This window comes from Ischnura elegans, chromosome 2 (assembly GCF_921293095.1).
Source record: "Ischnura elegans chromosome 2, ioIscEleg1.1, whole genome shotgun sequence".
NCBI lineage: Eukaryota > Metazoa > Arthropoda > Insecta > Odonata > Coenagrionidae > Ischnura > Ischnura elegans.
In genome coordinates this window covers 17,801,646-17,827,942 of record NC_060247.1, presented here as the reverse complement: position 1 = coordinate 17,827,942, position 26,297 = coordinate 17,801,646, and the positions used below count along the sequence as shown (strand labels likewise).

The window sequence follows — 26,297 nt, the reverse complement described above, 5'->3', positions numbered from 1 at the left end:
AAAGTAAAACCTGAAATACTCATAGTGGCAGTCAAAACACCACCATTTTTATTTCACAATATATTGGAGCACATATTAACCTTCAATTTAAAAAAAAATTGGATGAGTTAACTGCTCTGCCTTTTGGTGATAATTCTGAAAATATGAAGTAATGTTTTTGAGCTAAAAAAATCGGTTAATTAACAACTGTTGACATCATTTTGGCCAACATAACAATGCAAGGGGAATAAAAGACATTACTATGGAAGCTATGTACTTGGATAGACAAGGGGTCAAAATTTCATTCAAATATGTTATGTGGTTTCTGAGTTATGAATTTTTACCCTGTGCCCTGCACTCTGGAATTTGACTCCCACTAGCGCCACTTCTGAGCAAACATCTCAAACTTTGACTCCTCATATCTTGCAAACTATGAGAGTGAGAGAAGAAATATTTTACATGGGTCATTAGATAGGTGATAGTAGCTAGTGACAAAAATTTCATCAAAATCCGAGTCGGTGGGTGCCATGCCTGGGTGAACTGACATGGAATGACCCGGAAAGCATTTTTTATCTTCCTGTTTGGCATATGCAAATTACTTTGGGAAGACGCATTTGGTTATTAAAAAATCTTTTAACTTAAAGGAAGATGAGTGGTTTGCATTGGTAAAACTCTTCAAGCTGATTGATTTATTTCTCCAGAGGCTTTCAGCTAGTCGTGACAAAGTGAGACATTTTCTCGCCACAAAATTAGCAAAGAATATCACAGATTGTGATTTTGAAAGACTTGAATTAGAGATGGTACTCATAGCGTATGGTTCGGCTGATAATCAAAAGTTGTCAGCTTAAGTGTGAGTGAAAGGCTTTCTAACCTCTGGCGTGAATGAAAGTTCCGTAAGTTAGAAAGTCTTGATGTAAGTTCAACCCCTGGCATTGGGCGTAAAAACCTTGTAATTTGCACAAACATCACGATGGGTGCCATTATCGAATTTCAAGGATTTACGGGCAGCAATGGAAATTTTATTGTCAAAGAATTGGCAATAATTGCTGTCCAGAATAAATGCTGTAATACGTGGTTATTTAAATCACCACAGAAATTGCTCTTTACAAAAGTCTTCTTGGCTGAGAAACCACTATCACGGCTTGTGCGAATACTCTGGAGATGTGGATTATTCAGAATTGGAGAGTATACTTTACAATTACACCAAAAATTTTAAATATCTATTCACAAAGGGTGCTCAAAAAGCTGCCTTCTTAACCCTTTCGAGACCGCTGAGTTTTCATCTTAGCATGACTGCTGTACTGAGCCCCAAGAAACTCTTCTTTCTCGTGGTATGGAGCATTTTTGAGGGCATTCGTTGAGAAGGGTCTAGCGGATTATTACACTCTCCGAGCTCTAACCTTTTTCGCCCCCTCACAGCGGGGACTCCGCATTATCTCGGGCAGCGAGGGTTGATGTGCTCCCTCCTTTCCGGGTTTACGACCATACCTGCGGCATTGGTTCGCGGTCAACTTATGGATTGCTTATATGGATTTTTCAAATGGATAATTGTTGCTTGCACGTAAATTGCAGACTTTGAATTGAATTCCTCATTTTTTTCTGAGCATTGTCAAATTTTAAACGAAGTTCTACGGTCAATTTTAACGGATTTAATGCATCAATCCTTTCAATGCCAAATATATGCTCCTAAAATTTTTCTTATCGAATTCAAACCCTTCCAAAAATCTCATTAGCTATTTCTCCGAAATGCATTACTCGAGGTAAAAAAAATCCTTGCAAGAAAAGCTCTTTGTCTGTCACAGGGCAACCTTGGTATCCCTTGGAAAGTATGCTCCACTCGGGCATTCAGAACACCTGTGGAGCTTCTCTGGAATTGCATCCATCAGTATAATTATGTTTTTTCTCAGAATTTTTTAAATCCCTCATTTTGTTTGGAAAATACGCTCCACCACGGGCTGAAATAACTCATGAAGACCTTCTCTGGAATTCCACCCATCAGTATAGAAACGTATTTCTCAGAATGGGTAAAGTTCATTCTCGTTCACATACCCACAATTCTTTTTGATTATAAAGTTTCCCTTTACTTCTGTCTCAGTCGTTCTTGGGTTCAGACGTTTGTGGTTCTCATTCTGCGAGTGATTAACTTTACTGTATTCGTCGTGAGAAATTGGCAGTGTACCGCCAGTGTTTTTTAATCTCTGTTTGCTGCGGCTGGAATCATGGCGAAGAGATTGAAAACGGATGAACAGATATTGGAGATTTTGACCCGCAGTGGTAGTGAGGATGGAGACCTGTGCTTCGATTCCGAGGACGATGATCTGGGAACGGAGGTTGCCGGTGAATTGACATCTATATCGCTGCCCTCGACATCCAGGATATCGCGGGAGCTGCACTTCTCCGCGGCTACGTCTGATGATTCCTCGTCCGATGCGGAGGAAAATGCTCCCAAGAAAAGGAAGATAAGTGATAAAGGCACAGTTTGGCGAGCCAAAGATTTATCGCCGAAGATATATAATTTTGATTCTTCCTCTCCTGGCTGTAAGGCAGATGTATTTGAAAACTCGACAATTTAAGAATTTTTTGAAATTTTCTTTTCCGAAAATTTAGTGCAGTGGTGGAACAAGAAAATGGAAATTGACTTTACAGGAAGTACACAAGAACATTTGAATAAAATTCAACAAATTACGCAAAAAAATATTTAAAAAATTTCGGGTAAGAATTATCAGTCGTAATATGATAATTACACTGAAATCGAGATATAAGTTAATATTTATCGTAGAATTTCGTTTTAAAATTGTAAACGCTGCTCAAAAGACAAACAATTCAATTCTTAGTTTATATTTCTTGAGAAATGAACAAATATTTATTTCGAAAATTGACTATAAACAATTGTATGACCGCTGTCCCTTACCGCTGAGAGGGGTTATAAAAGACGAAGGGTCCGGGTACCTGCTCCCGGATTCGGAGGGTTAATCCTAAACCCCGAAGCGTTGGGTCCCGAGACAAAGGCGACCTAAACCCACGACCGTCCTGAAAGGGGAAGAGCTAGAAAACGTATATATACGGGTTTCGTTTTCTTGACCGGGAAAATCTCACACGTACATATACGCCCGTGGTCTCCCAGGTCAGGAAACGTCCACACGTATATATACGTGTACGGTAGGGAAAAGGTTAACAAGTCTTCTTCCCAAGGGAATTTGTGTGGTTAATCTAGAACTTTATGGGTGTCCCTCATTAACGAAATTAACCACGAATGAGGGTTGTTTAATTAAAATTCATATGGATGGTAATCTACAGTGTGCCAGAAAAAATTGTTTTAAGCTGGCTGATTGGTGTATACGAAATAAAATTTGTTGAAATAAAAAAACTGTTAACCTATACCGTGTGTTATTATTTAATAAAAGAACATAGAATCCTTTAAGACATTTTTTATTGTCAATAAATATACATATCATCTTCAATTTTGAGTATAAACTTTATCACTCTCAGACGGGTACCTTTAGTAGCCTCTGTGGTACCATATCTCACTTTTGATTGTCTATGGTCAGTATAACACACAGGTTTTGGACCGTCAATACAATCACTTTGAATCATTCCTCCTCCTCCTTTTGCGTAGACTCGAGGCCGGATGCATTCGAACACATCACACCAGATGATTGGGTGCTGCTTTTCCGCGAGGCGTCGCTTTTCCGGATCGGTAATGTCATCCTGGGTAGTTATATTAAATCTCTCCACAGCCCCATTCTCATTCTCGAAGCCGGAGAAAGTCACCTTCTGCCCGATCACTTCAAATGTCTTTCTTTGGTGTCGGAATATGCAGTAGTAAACTGCGTTAAAAAGAACGGAGAGCACAAAATCTGTGCCTCGATGAGGGATGTATACTATGTAAGTATCCGGATCTGACTGCTTCTCCACCCGGAGATTGGTGTACTCAAGGGTGGCTTCGGGATCTCTTTGCAGCTCAGCGACAGTTCTGGAGGCCATGTTAACATCGAATGAGCTAATAATCTCTCGGGAGTTATTTATATGCGAGAGTGGGAGGAGTCACGTTGCAACCGCACGTGTAGGGTGACGCAATGTCAGGGGGGGGGGGATATTGCGTCTCCAGGAAATGAATGGTGCAATGCCAAGCTAAGGGCGAGGGTGACCTCGGCACTTGTGGCTATTTGCGGGACACCAGCAGGGTGATGCAATGCCGACTTGTTATTGCAGCTCTGGCAGATCACGATCTGAATGACGTAATGTCGCGTGAATGGAGTTGACGTCAGCGCTGACCTCGACACGTGCGCGTATGATAGTGAGGGGGAGGGGGGGTGGGGCAATGGAGAGGCCGTGTCAGGGGCTGACCTCGGCAGTGTGCGCTGGGTAGCGGAGGGGGGGGGTGGGGGATGATGCAATATCACGTGATGGCCCAGAATCCCCAAATTCTCCCTACTTAGCGGATCGTGGGAAATGCACCAATGTCACTATCTCACGGCACTGAGTTTCTCCCTATGGTGGTTTCATCTCCTGGGGAAGATTCAAAAGTGCCTGTAGTTATTAGCCACAAAGTGCACATGGTAAACACCTCGTCTTATTTTTATCAAAAGATGGATGTGGGAAAATGGTCAGTGGGGCAGAAAGAGTGAAGGGTGAAACGCGATTCTATTATTTTCCGGTAACTTGATATTTGTTCGAAGCTAAGGTCTTCGTAATACGATCCCTGCACGAGCTGGGACCTTTTTTTTTTATTTCAGAGAAGCGGAAATTGTGAGAGTGGCTGAGGCGAATGCTGAATGGAGGGGGATAGCGGATCGTGGGAAATACGACAATGTTGCTATCCCACGGCACTGAGGTTCTCCTGATGGGGGACACCTGGGATTTTCGGATTTTTTTACCCGATCAATTTCGGTTCCCCACGTCGAAATCTTTTCGCCGCTCTAACCCGCAAATTTGATGTAGTTCGTCAACTTGCCTAAAACGGCGCTGCATGCACTAAAAGAATAGAGTTTTCTCCATTTTTCCGAGTCAGCTACGAACGACGTGCGAGCAACAGTGTATGACGCGAAATTCAAAGTATTCGAGGTATTCGAGACGGTACCTTTGGCATAACTATTCGAGATCTCGAATATCGAATACTTTCTGGTATTCGAGGTATTCGAGTATTCGCGGATACTATTCGCACATCTCTAATTTTAACAAATAAATACGTGGGTAAGAAGTCAATAGCCATGCAACATCCTCTGAACCTTATGTTAGGTTTCACAAAGTTTTAAGATGTCCACAATGTGAGTGCAGAATCAAATCATCCATTGCTAAGACTTGATCCATGGAGCCCCTTGTCCATAGAATGATACTTTACTAACTACACCACCAAAACGACATTGCCTTAAGGCAATTTCAACTCCCAATATTTCGGCAGTGTCCACAGATGTCCTCACAAGCATAAATTCCATTTAAGTGAGACACAGGGTGAAGCGTACTTCGGAGAATATTGGGAAAAATTTTTAGTTCGTAATCTTACAAAGGTTGTCATAATGTGACAAATATGATTAATTTCCCCGTTAAGAGGCATATAGTTTTTAAAATTTCCAGTTGCATAAGAGCATTACGAGGACAAAATTTTGGAAGACAGACGTTTTCAAGTAGTTCCTGAGCTGGTCACTTTCAGATGCCAATGAGCTATGCTTTCATTTTTTCAGCCACTGTACATTTCACAGGACAATAAAAACCTTTATTTTGGTATAAGTTTTAAAGAAAATTAAAGTAATTTAAACCCCTGAGAAGAGCTTTCCAAGTTCAATAAGTTTCAGCAGTGTTGCTGGTATTTAAGACAAGGATATCAATGATAGCAATTTTCATAAATTTTTTAATGGTTCACAAGTAATTACCTGAAAACATCTTTGTCATGTTCTGTATCCAGCATAACATCTATATCATCTTCATCAAGTGTAGAATCTGAATGAGCAATTGATGGCTCAGTTTCACGTGGATATGAAGAAGTTGTTGACGCCTCCCCAAAGTTATCTACATGAAACACAAGACAAAAATTTTCTCAATACTCAAAGAGCAATTTGAAAAACCGACGGCCATTAAAATAAGAGTAATTCACTTACCCGGTGCATCTATATCATTGCTAGTGCTGCTAATAATACCTGAAACAGTTGGTTCTTGCGGATTCCTAGATATGAATCATAAATTAATGCAATTATTTTTTATTTATTTTATAATTAAATAGCAAATGTAAATTGAAATGATTGCAAAGTGAAGATAAACAACTAACTAGATAATACCCCATTTATTAATTCATAGACTTTCAGAGGCAGATCCAGAGGTAAGGGGACAAGTATAAACAAAATTCCTCCTACCCAAAATCCCAGCGGAAAAAAATGCACCTCAAGTTAGAGCGCATTCAGGTGCTTAGGTACTGGTTGGGTTAGGCTTAGGCACTATAGGTTCTCCCAAAATTGGCTTCTCTATACGATATACTCATGTACTTGGAGCAAAGGAAGAAACATATTGCCTACATAAGCAGTGAATCTGTCTCTTATCATCCAACTCCATCTGATTAGTTTGTGGCACAAAGGTCTGATGAATTTTGAAACCCCACAAAGAAACTCCTTTTGTCTTTCGTAAATACTTATGAATACATATTATGAAATTGACTTTCTTCAATTGCTGGAAATTTTTTCTAGCACATGAAAATTCTTGCATAAATGTTTCACATTATTGATCTTTGGAGCATAGCATCAGATTGAAGAATCCCAGGGTCAAAATCAGGGTTAATCCTTCAAACACCTACAAATAAAATCCTCTAAGTGCAAGGTGTCTCAGGGAAAGGAACTGGTCACCTTCCCTGAATATGGGATAGTCAAACATCTGTGGCTAAGACTGCAGCTAGCTCTACCCTCACCTATAATCAACTTTTGTGTTAAATCACACGAGGGTATATTTTGAGGATGGTGCTCTCTCGGGCAAATGAGGGCCAAATAGAAGACTGTTGAGGCAGTAAAACATGAGAAAATTCTCATATACACCACGGGGGGTGTCCCCTTAGATGCTATGAGATGTGTAATTTGTGATTCAAGACTATTTAAATATAAGACAAGGTCTCAGGCGTTATTTTGTGGAATTGCTTCATGTTAAATGAAATAAAATAACTATGTTTTATTCCACACTTTATTTTAAATTGTACGACCCGGGTTTCAACATCTAGTGTTATCATCAGGTACTATTAGATGGGTGGCACGCTCTTAAATAGGTAAACGTGGGTGGAAGGAAGGGGGATCAACAAAGGGGCGGGTGGGAAGGAACACTGATGGCGGGTAAAGCTGTTTTTTTGAAGAAAGGAGTGGGGGAGGCCTTGGGCTGGCTTGCTTGGGATAAACGACAAGGAAAAAGGGGGGGAGGGGTTCTCAAGAGGTTTAAAAGACATGAGGGAATCAAGGTTGAGGGTCGTAGGGGGGTGGTAGTGTCACTGGGACCTTCACCTTTACTTAACTTCACACTACCACCCCCCTATGACCCTCAACCTTGATTCCCTCATGTCTTTAAAACCTTTTGAGAAAACCTTTAGGGGGGTGGTAGTGTGAAGTTAAGTAAAGGTGAAGGTCCCAGTGACACTACCACCCCCCTACGACCCTCAACCTTGATTCCCTCATGTCTTTTAAACCTCTTGAGAACCCCTCCCCCCCTTTTTCCTTGTCGTTTATCCCAAGCAAGCCAGCCCAAGGCCTCCCCCACTCCTTTCTTCAAAAAAACAGCTTTACCCGCCATCAGTGTTCCTTCCCACCCGCCCCTTTGTTGATCCCCCTTCCTTCCACCCACGTTTACCTATTTAAGAGCGTGCCACCCATCTAATAGTACCTGATGATAACACTAGATGTTGAAACCCGGGTCGTACAATTTAAAATAAAGTGTGGAATAAAACATAGTTATTTTATTTCATTTAAATATTTAAATAGACTGGGATGAAACAGATGACAAAAATTCGAAGACAACTGTCCGCGCATGTAATGGGTGTGTGGGTTTATGTCGTAGCAAAGAAAGCTTGCTGTGCATTTGGGAGAAGAAAAATCAAAGGAGCTGGTGCAGCTATGCAAGGTGTAGGCAAATTATTTTAAAAATAAGGAAGTGATCAAAAATTGCATGGCAAAAAAGTCTCCATGAATAGAAGTGCAAAAATCGGTGTTCCTCCTAAAATTGTGTTCCCCACGATTTTTAAACCATTTTCACATGATCTTTTGGCTGTCAAATATTTGAGCATGGTTTAGAGCCTCAGGGATTTTGACAATCGAGGCAAGACTCATCATCAAAAAAATTCGAAGTTTAAGTCGAGCGAAAACATACTGATAGAGCCCTTAAAGGCACAGCATGGTAACATGCCTTTTAGCAGTTAATGCCACAACATATTTCACCTTCCATCAAAAGAATAAAAAATACCTCAGAATAAAATTCAAGGGGGAATATATTTAATATGCAGCAAGGAAAAAGTATGAGTACCTAGTGCATAATCGAATCTTATGTTGAGTGAGAGGATGAAGTTTTGCCTATCATATATTCATCCATTGATGAAGCATTTGGATTGCTATAATTCCGTGGCCTGATGCAACAATTTTTTTTTACTTTTGGCTCATTTCTAGAAAATTTTATCATCACATTAACCCTTAGTGCCTATTTTGGCTGTAACTGACAGTAGATTTCCCTTCGCAAACAAACAATGTCAGCTATAGCTGACATAGGAAATGGGATGTAACTGTGTCCCGTAATGTCCTGTAACATGTAATGAAATATTGTGAAGAAAAGGCACATTAGTTGACTAGTTTTCATAGGATTAACATGAAGACTGCTAGGCAATGAGACAGTGATTAAATCACTCAAATATACCTATTTTTTTTGATGTGCAAATTTAAAAGCAATGGAAATTTGAAAAACTCTGGAAAACTTTCCATTGTTTAGATTTCAGACAAAGGATTTTCGGACAATCAATCTTCAATAGTATAAATCATGGAACAAACCAATATGGTTTGAGCTGAGTCCCTACAATTTTAAATCAAAATTCTAGCATTAAAACTAATGAAGTTCTGTCATAGAACTTAGCACAACAGAATAGTACACATATATATTTATAGTTTTCTAACAGTAATCACAAAAAAACATTTCTTTTGACCTACCTTTAAAGAAATCTTATTTTTTATTTTATTTCTTAACACGTGGGGTAATGTAAACTTATTTATCTCAAAAATATTCCTCAAATTTTGCTTGTCTTACATAAATAATGCTCTAATAAAAGTATGACGTGAAAACACTTGAAAAGCTATCATTCATGTGTCATATCATGACCATGATGACCAAAAGGAGCAGTTGAAAGGGAAAATTCATGCTTTGCAACACACATTTTCCATTCATTTAATTCTGAATTATTGCACACTTCGGAGTAGTTTTAGTTCGTAGAATATGTAGCCTACGCTCTAATTAGAATAGCCTCTTATTATATATGCACTGTTACTATCATCAACTCTAAACTTGAATTTAAAAAAGTCATGGTAATTTTTCAAAAACACTGCAATACACAATGGTGTTTTCCTCAAATGAAAATTACAGTAATGAACCCATCCCATTCAAACCAGACCACCTCTCTAAAATACCTGGATCTGTCTCCATAGAATGGTAGCAGAAAATCAATTCCAGAGGCTACTTAACAAGCAATAGACTAAAATAAAATTTCCAAGCATTCATAAGAGGTAAATCTCACCCAAAAATGTGAAAGATCAGGACACCACCAGATAATAGGTAGAATAGAAGAAATATCACCAATGATGCTGCAGTGGCAATTATATAATACTCCTCTGTGATACCCGGCTGAAGAACAAATGTTAAAGACTTGTTGCGACTATCGCTTCCAGTTGTTTCCTTTCCAGTACACTCCCAGTCATCACCTTTCACCACAAACACAACATACAAACCACGAGGATACGATTCTTTCTAAAAGAATAAAAAAGACATACATGAATATTTGAGCAAGAAAAGGAAAAATTGAATCTCGGAAAGTGATGTGCAAAATGTGTTTTATAGTGAAACACTTACAAAACTACTAACCAGTTAGTTTCAATGATTATGAAAGCTACACCACACCAAATTACAGAAGATAACTATAACCTTGTGTTAAAAGAAAAAAAATGTGACTGCATTGATGCATCTTGATTGGCTAACAACTGTCATTTCCTTCTCAGATTAACACAGAAATACTCTGCGTAAAATGTCACAAAAGATACAAGGTGATACAATGTTATTTAGACTAAATCTTAAACATAAGCATATGAAATCAAAGTCTTTCGGTATTCAGTGCTTCATTACAAAAAGAGAAGATGGAGAAATTTCAGGTCCACCACATTAATTCAAACAACCACAAGCAGTGCTACTTAGCAGAACTTAAATAAGTAATAAGATGGCAGATGACATTAACATCTAACCAAAAAGAAAAAACAAGTCAACCTCAATACATGTTAAGTTTGGATGATCTACGGAGAAAACTTGCATTTACAAAGTTAAAAATAGACAGCATAATCTGCAACTATGGAAGGATTGTATATTTTATTTAAAAAAAAAAAACCTAAGTAATTTATAAATCCAAATTATGAATTTTTGCAGGGCCGGGATGTTGGCATCAAAATGACTTTCGATTATTAATTCCAAAAATATGTACAAAAAATGGCAAGTAGTTTCTTGACATTCATGTACAGTTTATATTGCGCGCATAGTTTTTGTGCACTAGAGAATATCCCAAAGCCCTATAATACCGCCTACATTAAGATCTTACCCACCAAAAACAGAGAGGTATGTAGTGGGATTTATGCAATTAAAAATTATGCTACAATATAATTTTTCTGCTCTTAACTATGTTACTTTCAGCAAGCCTTTTCATAAAAATTGACTTTTGTATGGTTAATTCTAATTCCTTTTCCCGTGCCTAAATTCAGCTTGTTTTCTCAAACTTTATGGTTGAAGGGGTTTTTAGTTTTGTTTTCTTTTATTTGGGTAATCATGGAGGCCAATGGGATTCTCAACCCCCAACAATGATTACTGATACATATAACTGTAAGTTTATACTCGATACCTATTGTAGTTACTTGTCCACAGATTTTTTTTTTAAGGACTGGCACCTCGGCGAGACATTTCATTTTTTTGGCTATTCTTTGCATTGCCACTTTTGAGGGTTTGTACCCAGCACGCACTGAGTCAAAAACCTGTAAACGGGATTGGTTGCCAATAGCCAATCAGATTGCCTCTACCATGGGTAATTAGGCTTGGGGAAACTCTCTAGTGCATAAAACTCTACGAGCACTACAGAACAATTTGGTGGCAATTATATGATTCCATAACTCCAAGCTGATTTATTAGTTTAGTTCAATCACAGAAGGATTTTGAAAAGAATGAAAGAAAGAGAGCTGAGTTAAGAACCGGTAGTGGATACCATTACTACATACAAAGGACAGATTCAGATGGCGTTTTCCTACTTTCAAGTTTTCCAGCAAACATTAATAAAACCATAAAATGATAAAAGAATAAAAGAACCGTTTTTAGTGTTTATTCTTCAGCAGCTGTCAGATCCTGCATAATTTGGCTACTTAACATAGACCTACTCATATGAATGGTGATCGGCATAACTGAAATGACTCACAAGGCCCATCCCTAGGATAAAGAAGTGGGTACAGTAAACTCTCCTCTCCTAAAGAGAAAGTTCATTTAAATTCTGAACCTTCCTTACATAAAAAAGTTCAGGTTTAAGAAAAATTTATTTCAGGGGCAATTTAATGTTTATTTTAATGGGACAACTAGTAAATTTATATATGTGGCCTAATATTAAAATCATGGATAAATTAGGATTTCCAACCATTGAGGCACGATTTTATCACAGTACTAGCTTTACCTTCTAGTATATCAGTATCACATTTCTTGCTATGTTCGTAGCTAAGGAGCTAGTTAAGTCATCTATTTAGCTGCAAAAGGGTTAAGGATGTCAATTTTTTACTGGATAAAAATAAGGTTCTCTAAATCAAATACAATTTAAAAAACGGTGCATGAGCTGATTGCGCCAAAGAGTTACACTGGCCATTTTAACTCAGACAAAGCTGTGGCTACAGAGTTATGGGATCCATTAATTGCCCTTCATGAAAATTATTACGTTTATGTTTCAATTCTTACTCACCATGACAGTTATACCTCCTTTGGTGTACATGGTTTCCCATTGGCCTTCAAACTGGACATTCCTTTCCAGGTCAAATACAGGGCACTATTAATTTGGTGATAAATACAAATAAATATGAGATATAATCAAAATATTGTAAGCATATCTTTCAGCCTAAAATAGGGAAGTTAAGTTTTTAGATTTTCAAGCTTAGCAAATTAAAAATAGCAAGTACCGTATAAGTTTGTGTATGAGGCGCACACGTGTAAGAGGCGCACCCCTATTTTGAGCATCGGAGCTATGAAGAAAAAAATTTTGCGGCATTTTTTTATACTATCGCGCGGTGTTGCAGACGTACGCCTGGAATTTCGACAGCTATCGAATTTTCATCTTTCAATATTAATTGAAAGAGAAAATTTTGATGACTGCGGCGGTAATAGCGGTATAAGAGGGAGTAGAAAGAGTTCCGATCCTCTCTTCGCATACGCCGTCGCTCTACGATGCTTGTCCTACTCACGAACAATTTTGTTTAAATGCTCTCGCAGGAGTATTGCAATAGAATTGCAGCCGTGGAAAATTTTAAGGGAAAACACGACAGGCATTTAGCATGAACCTTCCCCAGAGCTTGGACAACAATCGGGGCAATCTCAGCGCCGTAGGATAATAACCACGTCGTAGATTTAACGGAACCACACTCGGCCCTCCATCAGCCAATGCCTCTGCCGTTTATTTTTCCTTTCCGAGACCCCACAGGAAAATAGGAAAACATCAAGTTACAGGGGAACAATGAAAACGTGTTTCATCCCTACCCCGTCTCACAACTGACCTTGATCGATCTCCCAGTTTATGGAGGCCAAATGCAAGGGGAGTCATCTACTGAGCCCGAGGATATCTCGATAGCTTTCAATAATTGTATGACACGCACGAGGTTCAAAAAAAGAAAGAGATGTAACGCGACGCATATCTGACAGAATTTAAGTTTTTTAAGCTCTAATTGTTTGACACAAAGATTTATAGTTACAACAAGGCTACTAATATTCAAAATAGTCCAAACAGGTCAATTTCGGAAGAAACAAGCGTAGCATAAGCGCATTCAAACAAGACGAGACGGACTGGAAACTTTAGGCAACGCTAACTGCGTATATCACATTGCTGCGCCTTCGCCCCTTCGCTGTGAAGGCAACTACGTCACATGCAAGATCGGACGTGTTCTTCCCGTGCTCCTTCGCTCATAACCTCGTAGCTTGAGATACGGAGGGGAGGGAGTGCGCTCCTTCCCCTCCGTATTTCGTTGCTTGCTTCGAAGACGGTGGGATCGCGCTCTTTCCCCTGGACCTCTCCTTCCGCGCTCTTCACTTATAAGCATTTCTGATTTCTTCCATCCACAATTTAGTCCAACAATGAACACACTCGTTCGAAGTTTTGAAAGCGCAGGTTTTGACTCCAATATAATTTTCAGTTGCAAAAATCCTCATATTAGCGTCCGAAGATGATTTTTGGAAAATCAGGTCCTCAGCGTAATGGAAATTACTCGGAAAGACAGATATTGACTATTAACCAGGTATGTCCTTCAAAAATACGCGTTTCTCTACGTTTGATAACCGATTACTATATGCAGTATAAATGCCGCGGGACGCCCACTCGCGGCAGTAAATTTAGCGCGCGCTCCGGAGCGAATCAGCCCGCGCGATCTCTTCTATGTTCACCTCTGGGGTACCGAGGTGACGGCGCGATGCTTGCAAGAAATTCAAACAGGAGCATTTTAAAAATACGTCACTAAGGGAGAAACTCCCCTGCTTGCCGCTTGATTTTGACCCAGGGTTTCAGATGACTGACTCACGCTGAAAATCAAGGCCACTCAGTTCCCCTTGGACTTGCGACCGGGGAAGGGGAGGGTGGGGGGAGATTAGAAGTTTGTGTAAGAGGCGCACCCCCATTTTCGGCTGCAATGTCTGGGAAAAAAGGTGCGCCTCTTACACGCGCTTATACGGTAAGTTAGATTCAACCTTTCAGTAAATTCTGACTTTAAAATTAAAATCAGGGGTTCAAGAGGCCTTATGTGTCACACTTGGTGTTGTAACCTGCTAACGTCACTTAGCCTTTGAAGTCTAATTCCTATCCTCACCTCCACGTGGTAAGCCCTGGTAACCTTAGCAATCCTGAAGCAGATTGGGCGACCAACCCCAATGGGAAGCTGGATTAGGACAAACGTTAAAGAGAGAAATGGTTCTCCGAAAAGAGATGTACAGAGTGCACCAGCACTCAACTTACATAAAATAACACAGGCTAAAACAAAAACTCAGCATGTAGCCTCGGAACAAAACCAAATGGAAAATTGGATAATATCAAAAGCAACAGAAATTTAATGTGGGATTATTGGAATTTTAATTCAAAAGGAATTATGCTTAAGTTGCAGGAATTATCAACAAAGTGATAAGTGGAAACATCTCTTCTCAATCATCAGCAATCTCATCAGAGAAAAAAGAAAGGGTGGAGAACCAAAAGCTTTTTTTTCACTTAAAAAAAAAAAAGAATTCATACACAGCAGCAGCAGAGATGATAAGAGTGAAAAGACTACAGATGAGTACCCTTACTTATGCAAAAAGAAAAGAATAATGTCATGGGAAACAATAAATGCAAATACACTAAAAATGATCATAAAGAACAGAGGCCGTGTAATTACCCACAATAGGTGTGTATGAACCAAATGATGGAACTTACTTACAAAATAATACAGAAGAATAAAATTAGTTTACATTTAAGAAAAAAAACTCCAAGTAGACATGAGATAATAAAGCAGGAGGTCTGAACTGTAGGGTAGACAAACAGAAGAGAAAACCTATTTGTGGGTCCACATAGAGAAGAGACAATCAAGGGAATGGCAAAAAGCTAAAAGATATCAGCACAGATCATAAATTGTAAATAATGAATGCATATTTGGCTCAAAAGAGCATCCAATTATGCCATGAGATGCAAGAAACAGGAAGTCAACCATCGATTTTTTACATTTTGAGAAAAAATTCTCAGTGTAAAGTCATCAATTGAAAAAATCATCATTTCAAGTATATGATGAAGGTTTTCGCTGCAATGTACTGAAACACAGGATTGTCTGCAATTGCCATGTGCAGAATGCGGAGGAAACCCAAAAGACAGCCCATTGGAATAGCGTTAAAATTTTTCAAATTCAATAAAACAATTTTCATATTACATTGTGATTGCTTATGCAGTGATGATATTACCTTGGTACTCAGGGCAATAGCCCAAATCAGAGTAAACAGGAGGGAGAAAGTTTGAAACATGTAACGTAAAATAAAAAATAGGTATTCATAAGACTGAAGGTGTTAGGCATCATGTTCATAAAATGATAAAAAATGTTTAGGTAACTGCACTGAAATTGCAATATTTAAACCATCATTTCTTTAAATATTTAAGATTGATGCTTAATGCCCCAAATTAGAATTTATGAATTCTATATGTGCACTGATTACATGATAATTGCCAAGGAGGCACACAAAAAATATCATAAGTCTCAAAAACTTAATTTTTTGAAAGCCAACAGTAGAATGTGTGAAGTTCTCTCTCTGAGCGATTAAACCCAAGGGTTGGAATGTGAGGGTATAGCTAACCAAAGACTAAGCCACAGGAATGTGAATATTACATACACAGGGTACGAGAGCCAGATCTTTTTCACTGGACCACCTTACACATCAACGATTTTGTTCTGGGTTTTCCAAGGCTTCTCGTGGGATTTGAACTCAGGACCCCTCAATCAGTGGCCCAATGCTCTCCCCAGTATGCCAACAAACTCCCCATGGCATTAGAAACAAACAAATTTTACTATTACCATCCTAAGAGTTAGCTTTGGACACCAAAGGGACCAGTTGCTCGAATTTTAAAGGACTCTGGGTAGGGATAAAAAAATGAGAACAACTCACACTGATGGTTTGAATAGACACTGTGGTGCATATATCATCTTCAGAATCCACCAGCAGCAGGGCAGTGTTCACATTATCAGGGAAGTTGAATCCATAAAATCGGGGCTCATTTGGTGATACTGAAATGGTTTTTGACTCAGAGAGCCTAAAGAAAATTTGAAATGAATAGAAGAAATATTTGCTTAGATAATTACAACAGAAAACAGTAACTAACTACACCTATGAATTATGCGTATTTATCCATCATTTGAAAATAACTAGAGACATGATACCATTACAATTTTTACGGAAACACTTGAAGTCGATGGTTGGTGAATTAACTTTGTGGAAGTTAATCATGACAAATAAAATAAAATCACTTTGTACTTTTCACACAATTTTAATATTTTGCGACCGGATTCGACATTTTCAAGCTAGACTGCCATAATACAGACTGATAAATAAAATAATGGCAGCCTATCTTGAAAATGACGTTAAACATGTCGAAACTGGTTGCAAAATATTAAAATTGTGTGGAAAGTACAAAGTGATTTTATTTTATTTATCATGTTTATCACACTTGCAAATAAGACTGCACAGTAAAAACAAAAAAAAACCAGACATCCATCTAATAAAACTGCCATCATTTTTGCAGTAATGCATGTACAATTTTTGCGCTAATAATATCTGACGTGGACAGTATTTTACATATATACTTTCAAAGTTAATAACAGAAAATACTACTAAATGAATGAATAATACATTATGCCATCACAGTAAGATACAGCATAGAGATTTAACACGTTGCATACCAGGGTAAGAAGAGGAACGCCGATTCTGGGTGGAGGTGTTGAGATTGGAAATATGTGCCTATTATACCATTTTTCTGAACTGAAGGCGGCTGACCTTGAGCGTGCTCCCAACCCACCCACTCTTCTAGCCAATCACAGAATAGCGACAGGAGAAAGTGTGGAAGAGCCCGCAGTCTCTCTCCGAACTCCGAGCATTGCACATCGCTCTCCAGCTGGCAGTGTTGCCAAGCCGAATCTTTGGAGATCGCTTTGGCGCTCGTTCTGCCTCCCCCGAAAGTACCATTACTCCCAAGGCTGGCAACGCCGGTCGTCCGGATGGAGGGGAGCGTAGGGGAAAAGGGAAGGGGATGGAGGGGAACGGAGAGGTGGAAGGGGCAGCGCTTCTGATTGGCTACTTGCTATTTTCCACCCAGCCGCCTTCAGTTAGAAAAATGGTATAGGGCGTAATGCCTTTGGTTTAAACATGGTTAAAAAGCTAATGTTTAGAATATAACTTTACCCAATCAAACATTACGATGCATCAATTCATTATGAATAATGAACAACAACTGAAAACGTACTAACCAATACGTAATGTACACTTTAAAATTGTTTAGGTTGACGCGCCTAAATGACGAGAATCTTCGTCATCCGTCCGGTACGTTCAGGAAAAAAATGATGAGAATTCTCGCCATCCATACGCAATGTGTATGGATGGCGAGTATGGCGAGTAGCGCAAGTATGGAAAGGAAAGAAATAAACTATTATCTTTCCATATAAAATGGGAAACAAAGAGCTAGGGATGGATCAGTTTGATTCTTCAGTTCTTTATCTCACTGGTTATTGAGCTAAGAACTAGAACCACAACTGAAGCAAAAAAAAATCCATCATGAAATAATTTATGCAAAACTCATTTTGGAAAGAATTTGCATTTTCAATATTTTTTAATACTTTAACCCTTTCCCTACTAATGGTGAAAATATGCGCCAGGATGTTTCTTGATCCAGGGGACGAAAGCAGCAAACTTTTGTTAGGGATTTTTCAATGCAAGCGATCTAATGCCGAAAATATGTTTTCTTGCTCTTCCCCTTTTATGACAGCCAAGGGTTCGTGAAGTGAAGTTCGTTTCAGGACTCAACAAAGCGGGATCAGGCCGTACCCTCCAAATCCAGAATCAGGTACCCGCACCCCCTCGTCTTACATTACCCCTCTTTGTGGTAAGGGACTTTTGTTTGTCATTCAATTGTTCATTCAGTCAGTTTACGAAATAAATATTTGTTCTTTTCTTAAAAAATATAAACTATGAATTGAATTCTTTGTCTTTTGAGCAGCGTTTACAATTTTTAAACGAAATTCTACGATAAATATTAACTTATACATATCTCATTTTCAGTATAAACATCAATATGGAAATTGTTGATGCATTAAATGCATTAATATTGACACTAGAGCTTCGTTCAAAATTTGAAAATTCTCAAAATCAAACGAGGAATTCCATTCGAAGTCTGCAATTTATGTTCAAGCAACAATTATCCATATAACTAATTCATAAAAACGAAGCTTGATTGACTGTGAACCAATGCCGCTGGTAGGGCTATAAACCCTGTAAGAAGGGAGCCCAACTACTCCCGGAGTCCGAGATAATGCGGAAAACCCGCTAGGAAGGGTCAAAAAAGGTTGTTGCTGAGTGTGCGTGATTATCAGTGAGACCATTCTAAACGAATGTCCTGCAAAAATGCTCCTTATGGAGGGGAGGGAAGAGTCTCTTGGGGCTCAGTACAGCAGTCATGCTAAGGCGATAACTCCACCGTCTCGAAAGGGTTAATTTAGACGATTACATTTCATAAATCTTTCAAGACAATGTGATGTGCTGTTTTATGCAGCATAAAAAAATCACAACAAGCTTTTGAAAATTGTGCAGTCAAAATGAAAAACTTGACTAAGAACCCAACAGAACAGAGAACCGGACTTGAGAAAAAGAAAACCCTTCCTTACTAATCTTAGAAACTATGTGCATTCTTTGAGGATTTTTTTATACTGGCATACTTTTATGCCTCAACTCCATATCTTCTTTTTTTGATTCCCCTTTTTGTATAGTTTTTGTGATCCTTTAAACATAGTTCGTGGATTTTGCAGAGGGACACTACACCCTTAGATAAAAGAAAAATGCATAGAAATGACAGAAAAATGTCTCGAACTTAAACGGACAGAGTAGCAATCTCAAGAAAAATTACCGTTTATCCACTCCCTACAAACATTTTCCCTGTTATTTTCCACCCCTAAAAGTCTTTCTCTTCGAATACCTATGTCTTCAATATATAGATGGGATTGAAAATTCTTTGCATCAAAAATAGGCTTTACAAATTGGTACACAAAAAGTTCAAAATTTCTATCAAAAGACTTACTGCACAAAAAAATCTTCAATTAGTTCCACTTTAACAGAAAACTTAACATCTATTGGACTAGACGATGAAATGCTGACAATCACAGTTTCTTTTTCATCAGGGGTTGCATTATCACCATCCAAAGCATAATATCTTGATGGGCACAGCGTTCGTGACACTTTCTGATACTCTTTGCTGAAAAGGAAAGTGAAAAAATTAATACATATGTACATGGAAAATATTGGAGAGTATAAAGCTTTCATTTTAATTTTTAATGGTTCCTGGACCATTTTAAAAAATGTGTATGTATTTAATTTCTTATTCATTTTCTTCTAACTTAGTCCACACCCAGTGACAGAGGCTTCAAAATAGTAGCATTTATGTATCAAACTAATTGTAAGTCAGCACAGATTAGTTTTTTCGCTTATTTGGAGCGAGATACATGCATAGGAGATATTTCCAGTTTCTCTTCCATCTGCATGGAATTCTAAACAGAACAACACTATGAAGAAATTTGTAACATTTCTACATAAAAAAACAATATAACAAAGCATACAACAGTAAATATACAGATTATCAACTACGAAAATATCCCCAGAATTCACCCAGCCAAACAAGGCTGAGGAAATCCTCCAAGTAACTCCTAAACGCTGTTAAAATTTAGTTTAATTTTGTTGTGAACGGACAATACTATGTTTTTGCTTCTTTTTTTTGGGACATAAATGGAAAGGTCATTAAGAGTCTGTAATTATCATTGTTAAATGATGAAGAATAAAGCAGACATTCGGATTTTGTGATTTTATGGATAAAAATAAGAGCCTTTTTTTATGCTGCCATTAAAGACCAGAACCACCTAGTACTCTAGAGGTGAATTGTAATATGTACTTCACCTAGAAATGTGTGAATAGTAACCGCGAATACTCGAAAGTATTTGATATTCGAGATCTCGAATAATTATGCTAAAGGTACGACCTCGAATACTTTGAATTTCGCGCCATACACTATCACACACACACGTCATTGGTAGTTGACTCAGAAAAATGTATAGAACTCTTGTCGTTTAGTGCATGCAGCCTCGTTTTAGGCAAGTTGACGAACTACATCGAATTAGAGCAGTGAAAAAGAGTTCAACATAGGTAACTGTAAATGATCGGGTGAAAAAATCCAAAATAACCCCACCAGGAGAACCACAGTGCCGTGGGTTAGTAACTATGTAGCACAATTCCCAAAATCCGCAACCCCCTCCATCCATCAGCCCTCGGCCCCTCCTCTGACGCCCCCCTCTTCTCCGAAATCAAACTAAAGGTGCCAGCTTGTGCAGGGTTCGTATTACGAAGACCATAAATCAAAAGCTTCACAAGAAAATATAAAGTTACAGGAGAATAATAGAATCGTGTTTCACCCTTCCCTCTTTCTCCCCCACTGACCTTTTCTGCCTACCTGCTTCGAAGTTCCCCATTTCTGGAGGTCAACTGCTGCATGAGTCATCAATTAGCCCAAAAGATGTCTCACAATGACGTTCGGCAATTGATATTACACCTTTATTGGATTGAAATTGTAGTAATGTGTGCATAATTTAAAAAAGAATAACACCAAACACGACGTGTTTCTGACTTTATTTAAGCATTCTACGCAAGAAATAAATGTCAAAATACAACGGATACTTAGCATTCTGGTGAAACTCGATATCGTGGCAGCTGAGCTTCTCAGAAGTTGATACGGTATTTTTTTCCAAAAACATACATCAAGTTACAATTTACTTATGCCAAAAATTGTCACAGTCACAGACGAAGGGATATTTTCTCAGGATATTTGGTTTCTCCCTGCTAGCAATTTGAATTCATCTCCTTATCTCGTGAGAACTTCCAAAGATGGACTGAAAATAATTGAAGAAGAAGAAAATCCGGTGGAGAAGCGCGTGTATTATGCAAAATGCCTCGGATTGTCCGCTAGCACATGACAGTAGGAGTGGAGGTAAAGCGAGCTACCTGTTGAAAATAAGAAGTTGGATGAAGCTGAGTATCAGATGGGCGTGCCGCTGAAATGGCATTTGGTAGATAAGAATGTATCCAACAGACAGAAATCCATCGTAGCAGAGTAAATGCCGAGACAGCATGCAATCATTTTTACGCGAGGTGGTGTGTCCCCTTAGGATATTTGAAAGAGAAGTTAGTTGAATCAACTATATGCCCAAATTGTTACCATAAAATAAAATATTCCATTAATCAGCTAAATTCCTGTTTGAATCCTTTAATGGAAATCACAATTATTCAAAAATCCTAGGTTTCCTGCTGCATAGGAAACCTAGTCAAACATTCCCGCATTCATAGTTTTTTCGTCCATCCCCTTGAAAAACGATAGATCGAGGTTCCACTGTATACCTTTTTATTTATACATTCATCAAGTGAAATAGAAGAAGAAACGTACGTTTAACCCTCGAGCGCCCACGGTTGCGTATACGCAACCGAAGTTACAATGTCATGAATACAGTCCCCGATGCCACAATGTAATTCTTATCGGCTAATGACACTACTACATTGTGCGTTAAGTGTTCTATCTACGTGTTCCAATGATTTCTTTCGGCAACCAGTCGAGCACACGGCAGAAAAGGTGGCAAACATAGCTCGCGGTGCAGTCTACGCTCAATATGGATGTACGCTTCGTGTGAGTAGAAGTCTAATTTTTATTCCTTATATTTTCCGGCACATATTTTGCATTACTTTGTTGACAGATACTATAATGATACTAACTAAATCATGTTTTGGCAAATTAATGACTATATGCTCAAAATAATTGGTCTTGATTCATGCAGTTGCGTATACGCAACCACGGGCGGTAATGGTAGCGATAAGAATTTTTCTCAAATATCGGCGATTTTTTAAATTATTATGTCATCGTGCAGTTTTTAATAGTATAAGTTTCACAGCTATGATGTATATATTTGTTTAAATGTTTAACACAACAAAGAAATATTTTTGAGCATATATTGGGAAGTAAATTATTTATAGGTTCTCCCCAATTATTGATGGATTATTTACTTCATACATTTCTTATAATCTTTTGAAAAATGAGTATTATTGATTTGCATTATTAAAGGCAGTGACGAGTATCATTATGCATTAATTATAATTTTCAGTGATATTACATTGAAAGAAGCCCTTGATATCCTTGAAGCTGATGATATTGATGGTGATTTAGATGCCATTTACATAGAACCTCCGGAATGCAACAATTCCAATGCAACAATTGATGAAGATTCCGCAGAAGAAGATGACGCCGGCAAAGTTGACAATTTATCTGGTCGACAATTGGGTGCAGGTGCTGAGGTTGTTTTCCGCAGGATACCTGGCGACCTTTTACCTGATATTGGGACTGTGCCTGCCATCATTTGTGGAGAGCAGAATTACACATCCGCAACGCCGAGTGAGTCAACTGTTGCACATAATTTGTCTTTGAGTGACAGAAGAAATATTAACAAAAAGAAAATAAAATGTGTTCATGATCAAAAGGACATTGTTTGGGAGGAAAAAGACATCAGTGATTTCCAGCCCCCTTTTCCGGAACAAAATTACTCTGAGTTTAGTAATAAATTGTGCGTGGAAATGTTTGAATTATTTTTTGATAATGATATTTTGGACCATTTAGTGACCGAGAGCAATAAATACGCGCTCTTCCTAAATTTGCCACATCCAAATATCGATGAGCTCAAAGTTTTTCTTGGAATTCTTTTGCTTTCGAGTTATCACCATTTACCAAATAAGAGAATGTTTTGGGAAGAAAGCGGTGATACCCGTTGTGAAATGGCTGCTGGGGCTATGCGACGGAATCGCTTCCTAGAAATATGTAGATTCCTGCATTGTGCGAATAACAATAGTCCAATTACAGGTGACAAAATGTGGAAATTGCGCCCTATTCTAGAGAAGTTTAGCCTAAATTGCTGCAAACATTTTAGACCGGTACGAGAAATTGATTATGACAAGTGCATGATTGCATATTATGGTCGGCACTCTTGTAAGCAATTTATTTGCGGAAAACCTATCTGTTTCGGGTACAAGACGTGGTGTCTGAATACAAAAACTGGCTATCTAATGGATTTCGATGTGTATCAAGGTAAGAATCCTTTTGGGAATCATGAATATGAAACAGAGTTTGGGAAATGTGCTGCACCGATGATGGTAATGCTAGACCGTCTACCTAAGCAAGCAAAAGGCCTGCCTATTAGTCTATATTTTGACAACCTTGTTCCTCTCCTACAAAAACTAAAAAACCGGGGATATGGTGGTACGGGAACTCTAAGAGAAAATAGAATCCCTAAAGACTGCCCATTACCATCCAAGGGTGAAATGAAAACGATGATTCGGGGAAGTTATGCATATAGTTGTGAGACAAACTCGGGCGTAATCGTGTGCAAGTGGGTAGATAATTCCATTGTTACTGTTGCTTCAACGTGCCATGGTATTCACCCTGCAGAAAAAGTGAAACGCTGGAGCAAAAAACTTGGTAAACGCATTGAAATACAACGGCCACACATGATTCGAGAGTATAATACTTTCATGGGAGGGACTGATAGAATAGACGAAAATATGTATAAGCAATTGCTGAATCGCTATCAGAGGGAAAAAATGGTACTGGCAAATTCTAACTTGGATCATTGATGCTGCAGTACAGAATGCATGGGTTTCAATGCGGCATTCAGGGCAGTCTTTGACGCAAGTTCAATTCAGGAGAAGCACTGTCCAACATTACCTTCTGAAATATGGCAAGCCTTACCAGAAAGGAAAATGAGGGAATGTAAGAAATAGAGCCACTACAGAAGAACTGCGATTTGACTCGATTGGCCATTTTGTAATCGTGAATGGTGATAAGAGAAGACAAAAAATGTGCAGGAGAATTTTGTAAAACAATATGTCAAACATCTTGCAAGAAGTGCAATGTCGGTTTGTGCGTGTATTGTTTTGAAAAGTACCACCTTTTTGTGAAGAGTTCTTAGAAATTATATGTATTTTGTACCATTAGAATGAATTACTGGTTTATTTTATGAACAATTTGAAAATATTTGTGGCACATATATATATATATAAATAAATACTTCAATTAGTTTGTATGGTTGAAATTTATTTAATGAAAAATAAATATTTACAACTGGTATATGTTGCCTATTTTAGAGTATGGCGTTTGACACTCGCTGACATGGGGAACGCCCACGGTTGCATACACGCAACCCATATTTATGACAAAATAATATTATTAATCATTAAAAATTATACGTATTCCAGTCTATATAAATAGAAATTACTCAAAATTAATACATTTATACGAAAAAAAAATCTACGGGCGTTCGAGGGTTAAAATGCTTCACGCAATTCTAGTATTCGATGTATTCGAAATTCGAGGTATTCGAATATTCGAGCAATGATTTAATATTCTAATTCGATATTCGAGTTCAAGAAATCTGCTATTCAACCCATCTCTAACTTCACCTGATCTATCATATTTCAAGTTGCCTCCTCAATGAAGGACTTCATAAAAATAATTTCTTGTTACATCTGTGGTGTTCTCAGAACTCGCTAATCCGGTCAGCTCATTTTCCACTCATAATATTGAAATAAAAATTTCATAAAGGCTGAAGAAGAAACGGCGTTAATATTTTCAGAGCAATGGGATCAATAAGCAAAAAAACAATATCATTCACAATAACTTAACCTAATAAAAATAGGTCATAAGTTCATAACACTAACGCATAAGACACAAAAGTTCTTCAAATTTGGGAGATAAAAAGTCAACAGAATTTAACACAATTGTAAATTGGTGTAAGCCGTTGATAGAAATAAAATGAACAGAGCTTTCCGAGAGCATTGCGTTTTTATATAACCACAGATCCACAAAGCTATTACAGCCAATATTCATAGATACTCACTCATGATCACTGTGAGTACCCACAAGCAGAGGAAGTTGCCACGATAGAATCCCCTTCTGCTGTCGCACAACGATAAGCACAGGGAAGATTTTGCTAGCAGAAGTACTTTCCACGCTAACCCTTGCAGTCTGATTAGGGTTCCACTGTATTAAAGAACGAAAAGTTATATATGAACTCGGGGACAAGCATTCACTAACAAATTTACGCTTTAAATAACATTACAAAATTATGGATAAAAGAAATTTAAGGATAAACATCACCCACCTGCGACACATTCAAATACTGAATAGTGTATTCAATGCTGTTGTTAACTTGATACGTATATTCCTCACCGTAAGCACCATCTATTATTTTTGAAATGAGAGAATATGAATTGACCATAGATCCTGGCTCAGGATTACTTCCATCAATACTCTGCCATGAATTTTGGATTGGTATCCCGAGGATAAACAAAATGAATTTTGTAAGGGATACAGCGCCCATGGTTGTGTTCGTCAGTAAGTGAAAATGCCACTAAAAACTAAATAAATACAGGACACCCTGACAGTCTTCTCGATAAAAAAGGAAATTGGAAACAACTCAATTCGTAGACTTTACGACGGCCTCTAACAGGAAACTGATGATGTGCAGATAACTGCGAGAGCATTGCAAACACAAGCAAAACACAGAGCAGCTAGGAGAGTTTCCTTAAGTTCACCAATTCTCTTCCAGAAAACCTTGCATTCTCAGACCCCAGATTATGATCGATATAAGTTAAACGCCGACTTCATTTGAAGATCTAATATTATGCTAATATCTCCCAACAGCATCACGGCCGAATATTTCTTATCGTGCAACAGCCAGAAATCTACAAGGTCTTTCCAACTGATGACAAATGTTTTCGTAATTTCGACCACAGATATATACAATAGATTGGCAGTGCCTATGCTTTCCTCACGGTGGCGCTGAAGCCGGCCGGCAGAAGAATTTTGCGCAACTAGCCATCTTGCTTTCACCGACCGTTGCTCATGTGCCATTAACATACGTGTATTTGAGAGGCTACTTTTCCTGCTTTTGGAGCTTTTTAAAAGAAGAATGGTGAACCACTGCGTTATGTGGGGGTGCACATTTAAGTATACTACGAGGGGAAATTTTCCTGGGGGCGAA

General features: G+C 38.3%; 1 protein-coding gene across 1 annotated transcript in view; it reads right to left on the bottom strand.

The window, feature by feature from the left end:
- Positions 1-26,041, bottom strand: part of LOC124153449 (SID1 transmembrane family member 1-like) — a 59,146-nt gene extending 33,105 nt beyond the window's left edge. The window contains exons 1-8 of the mRNA XM_046526605.1: positions 25,416-26,041; positions 25,152-25,294; positions 19,256-19,429; positions 16,081-16,225; positions 12,167-12,250; positions 9,713-9,942; positions 6,075-6,139; positions 5,850-5,985 (exon numbers count right to left, since the gene is read on the bottom strand). Coding sequence (XP_046382561.1) covers positions 5,850-5,985; positions 6,075-6,139; positions 9,713-9,942; positions 12,167-12,250; positions 16,081-16,225; positions 19,256-19,429; positions 25,152-25,294; positions 25,416-25,634 — 1,196 coding nt within the window. The 5' untranslated portion in view covers positions 25,635-26,041. The remainder of the gene's footprint in view (positions 1-5,849; positions 5,986-6,074; positions 6,140-9,712; positions 9,943-12,166; positions 12,251-16,080; positions 16,226-19,255; positions 19,430-25,151; positions 25,295-25,415) is intronic.
- Between the last annotated feature and the right edge of the window lie 256 nt (positions 26,042-26,297).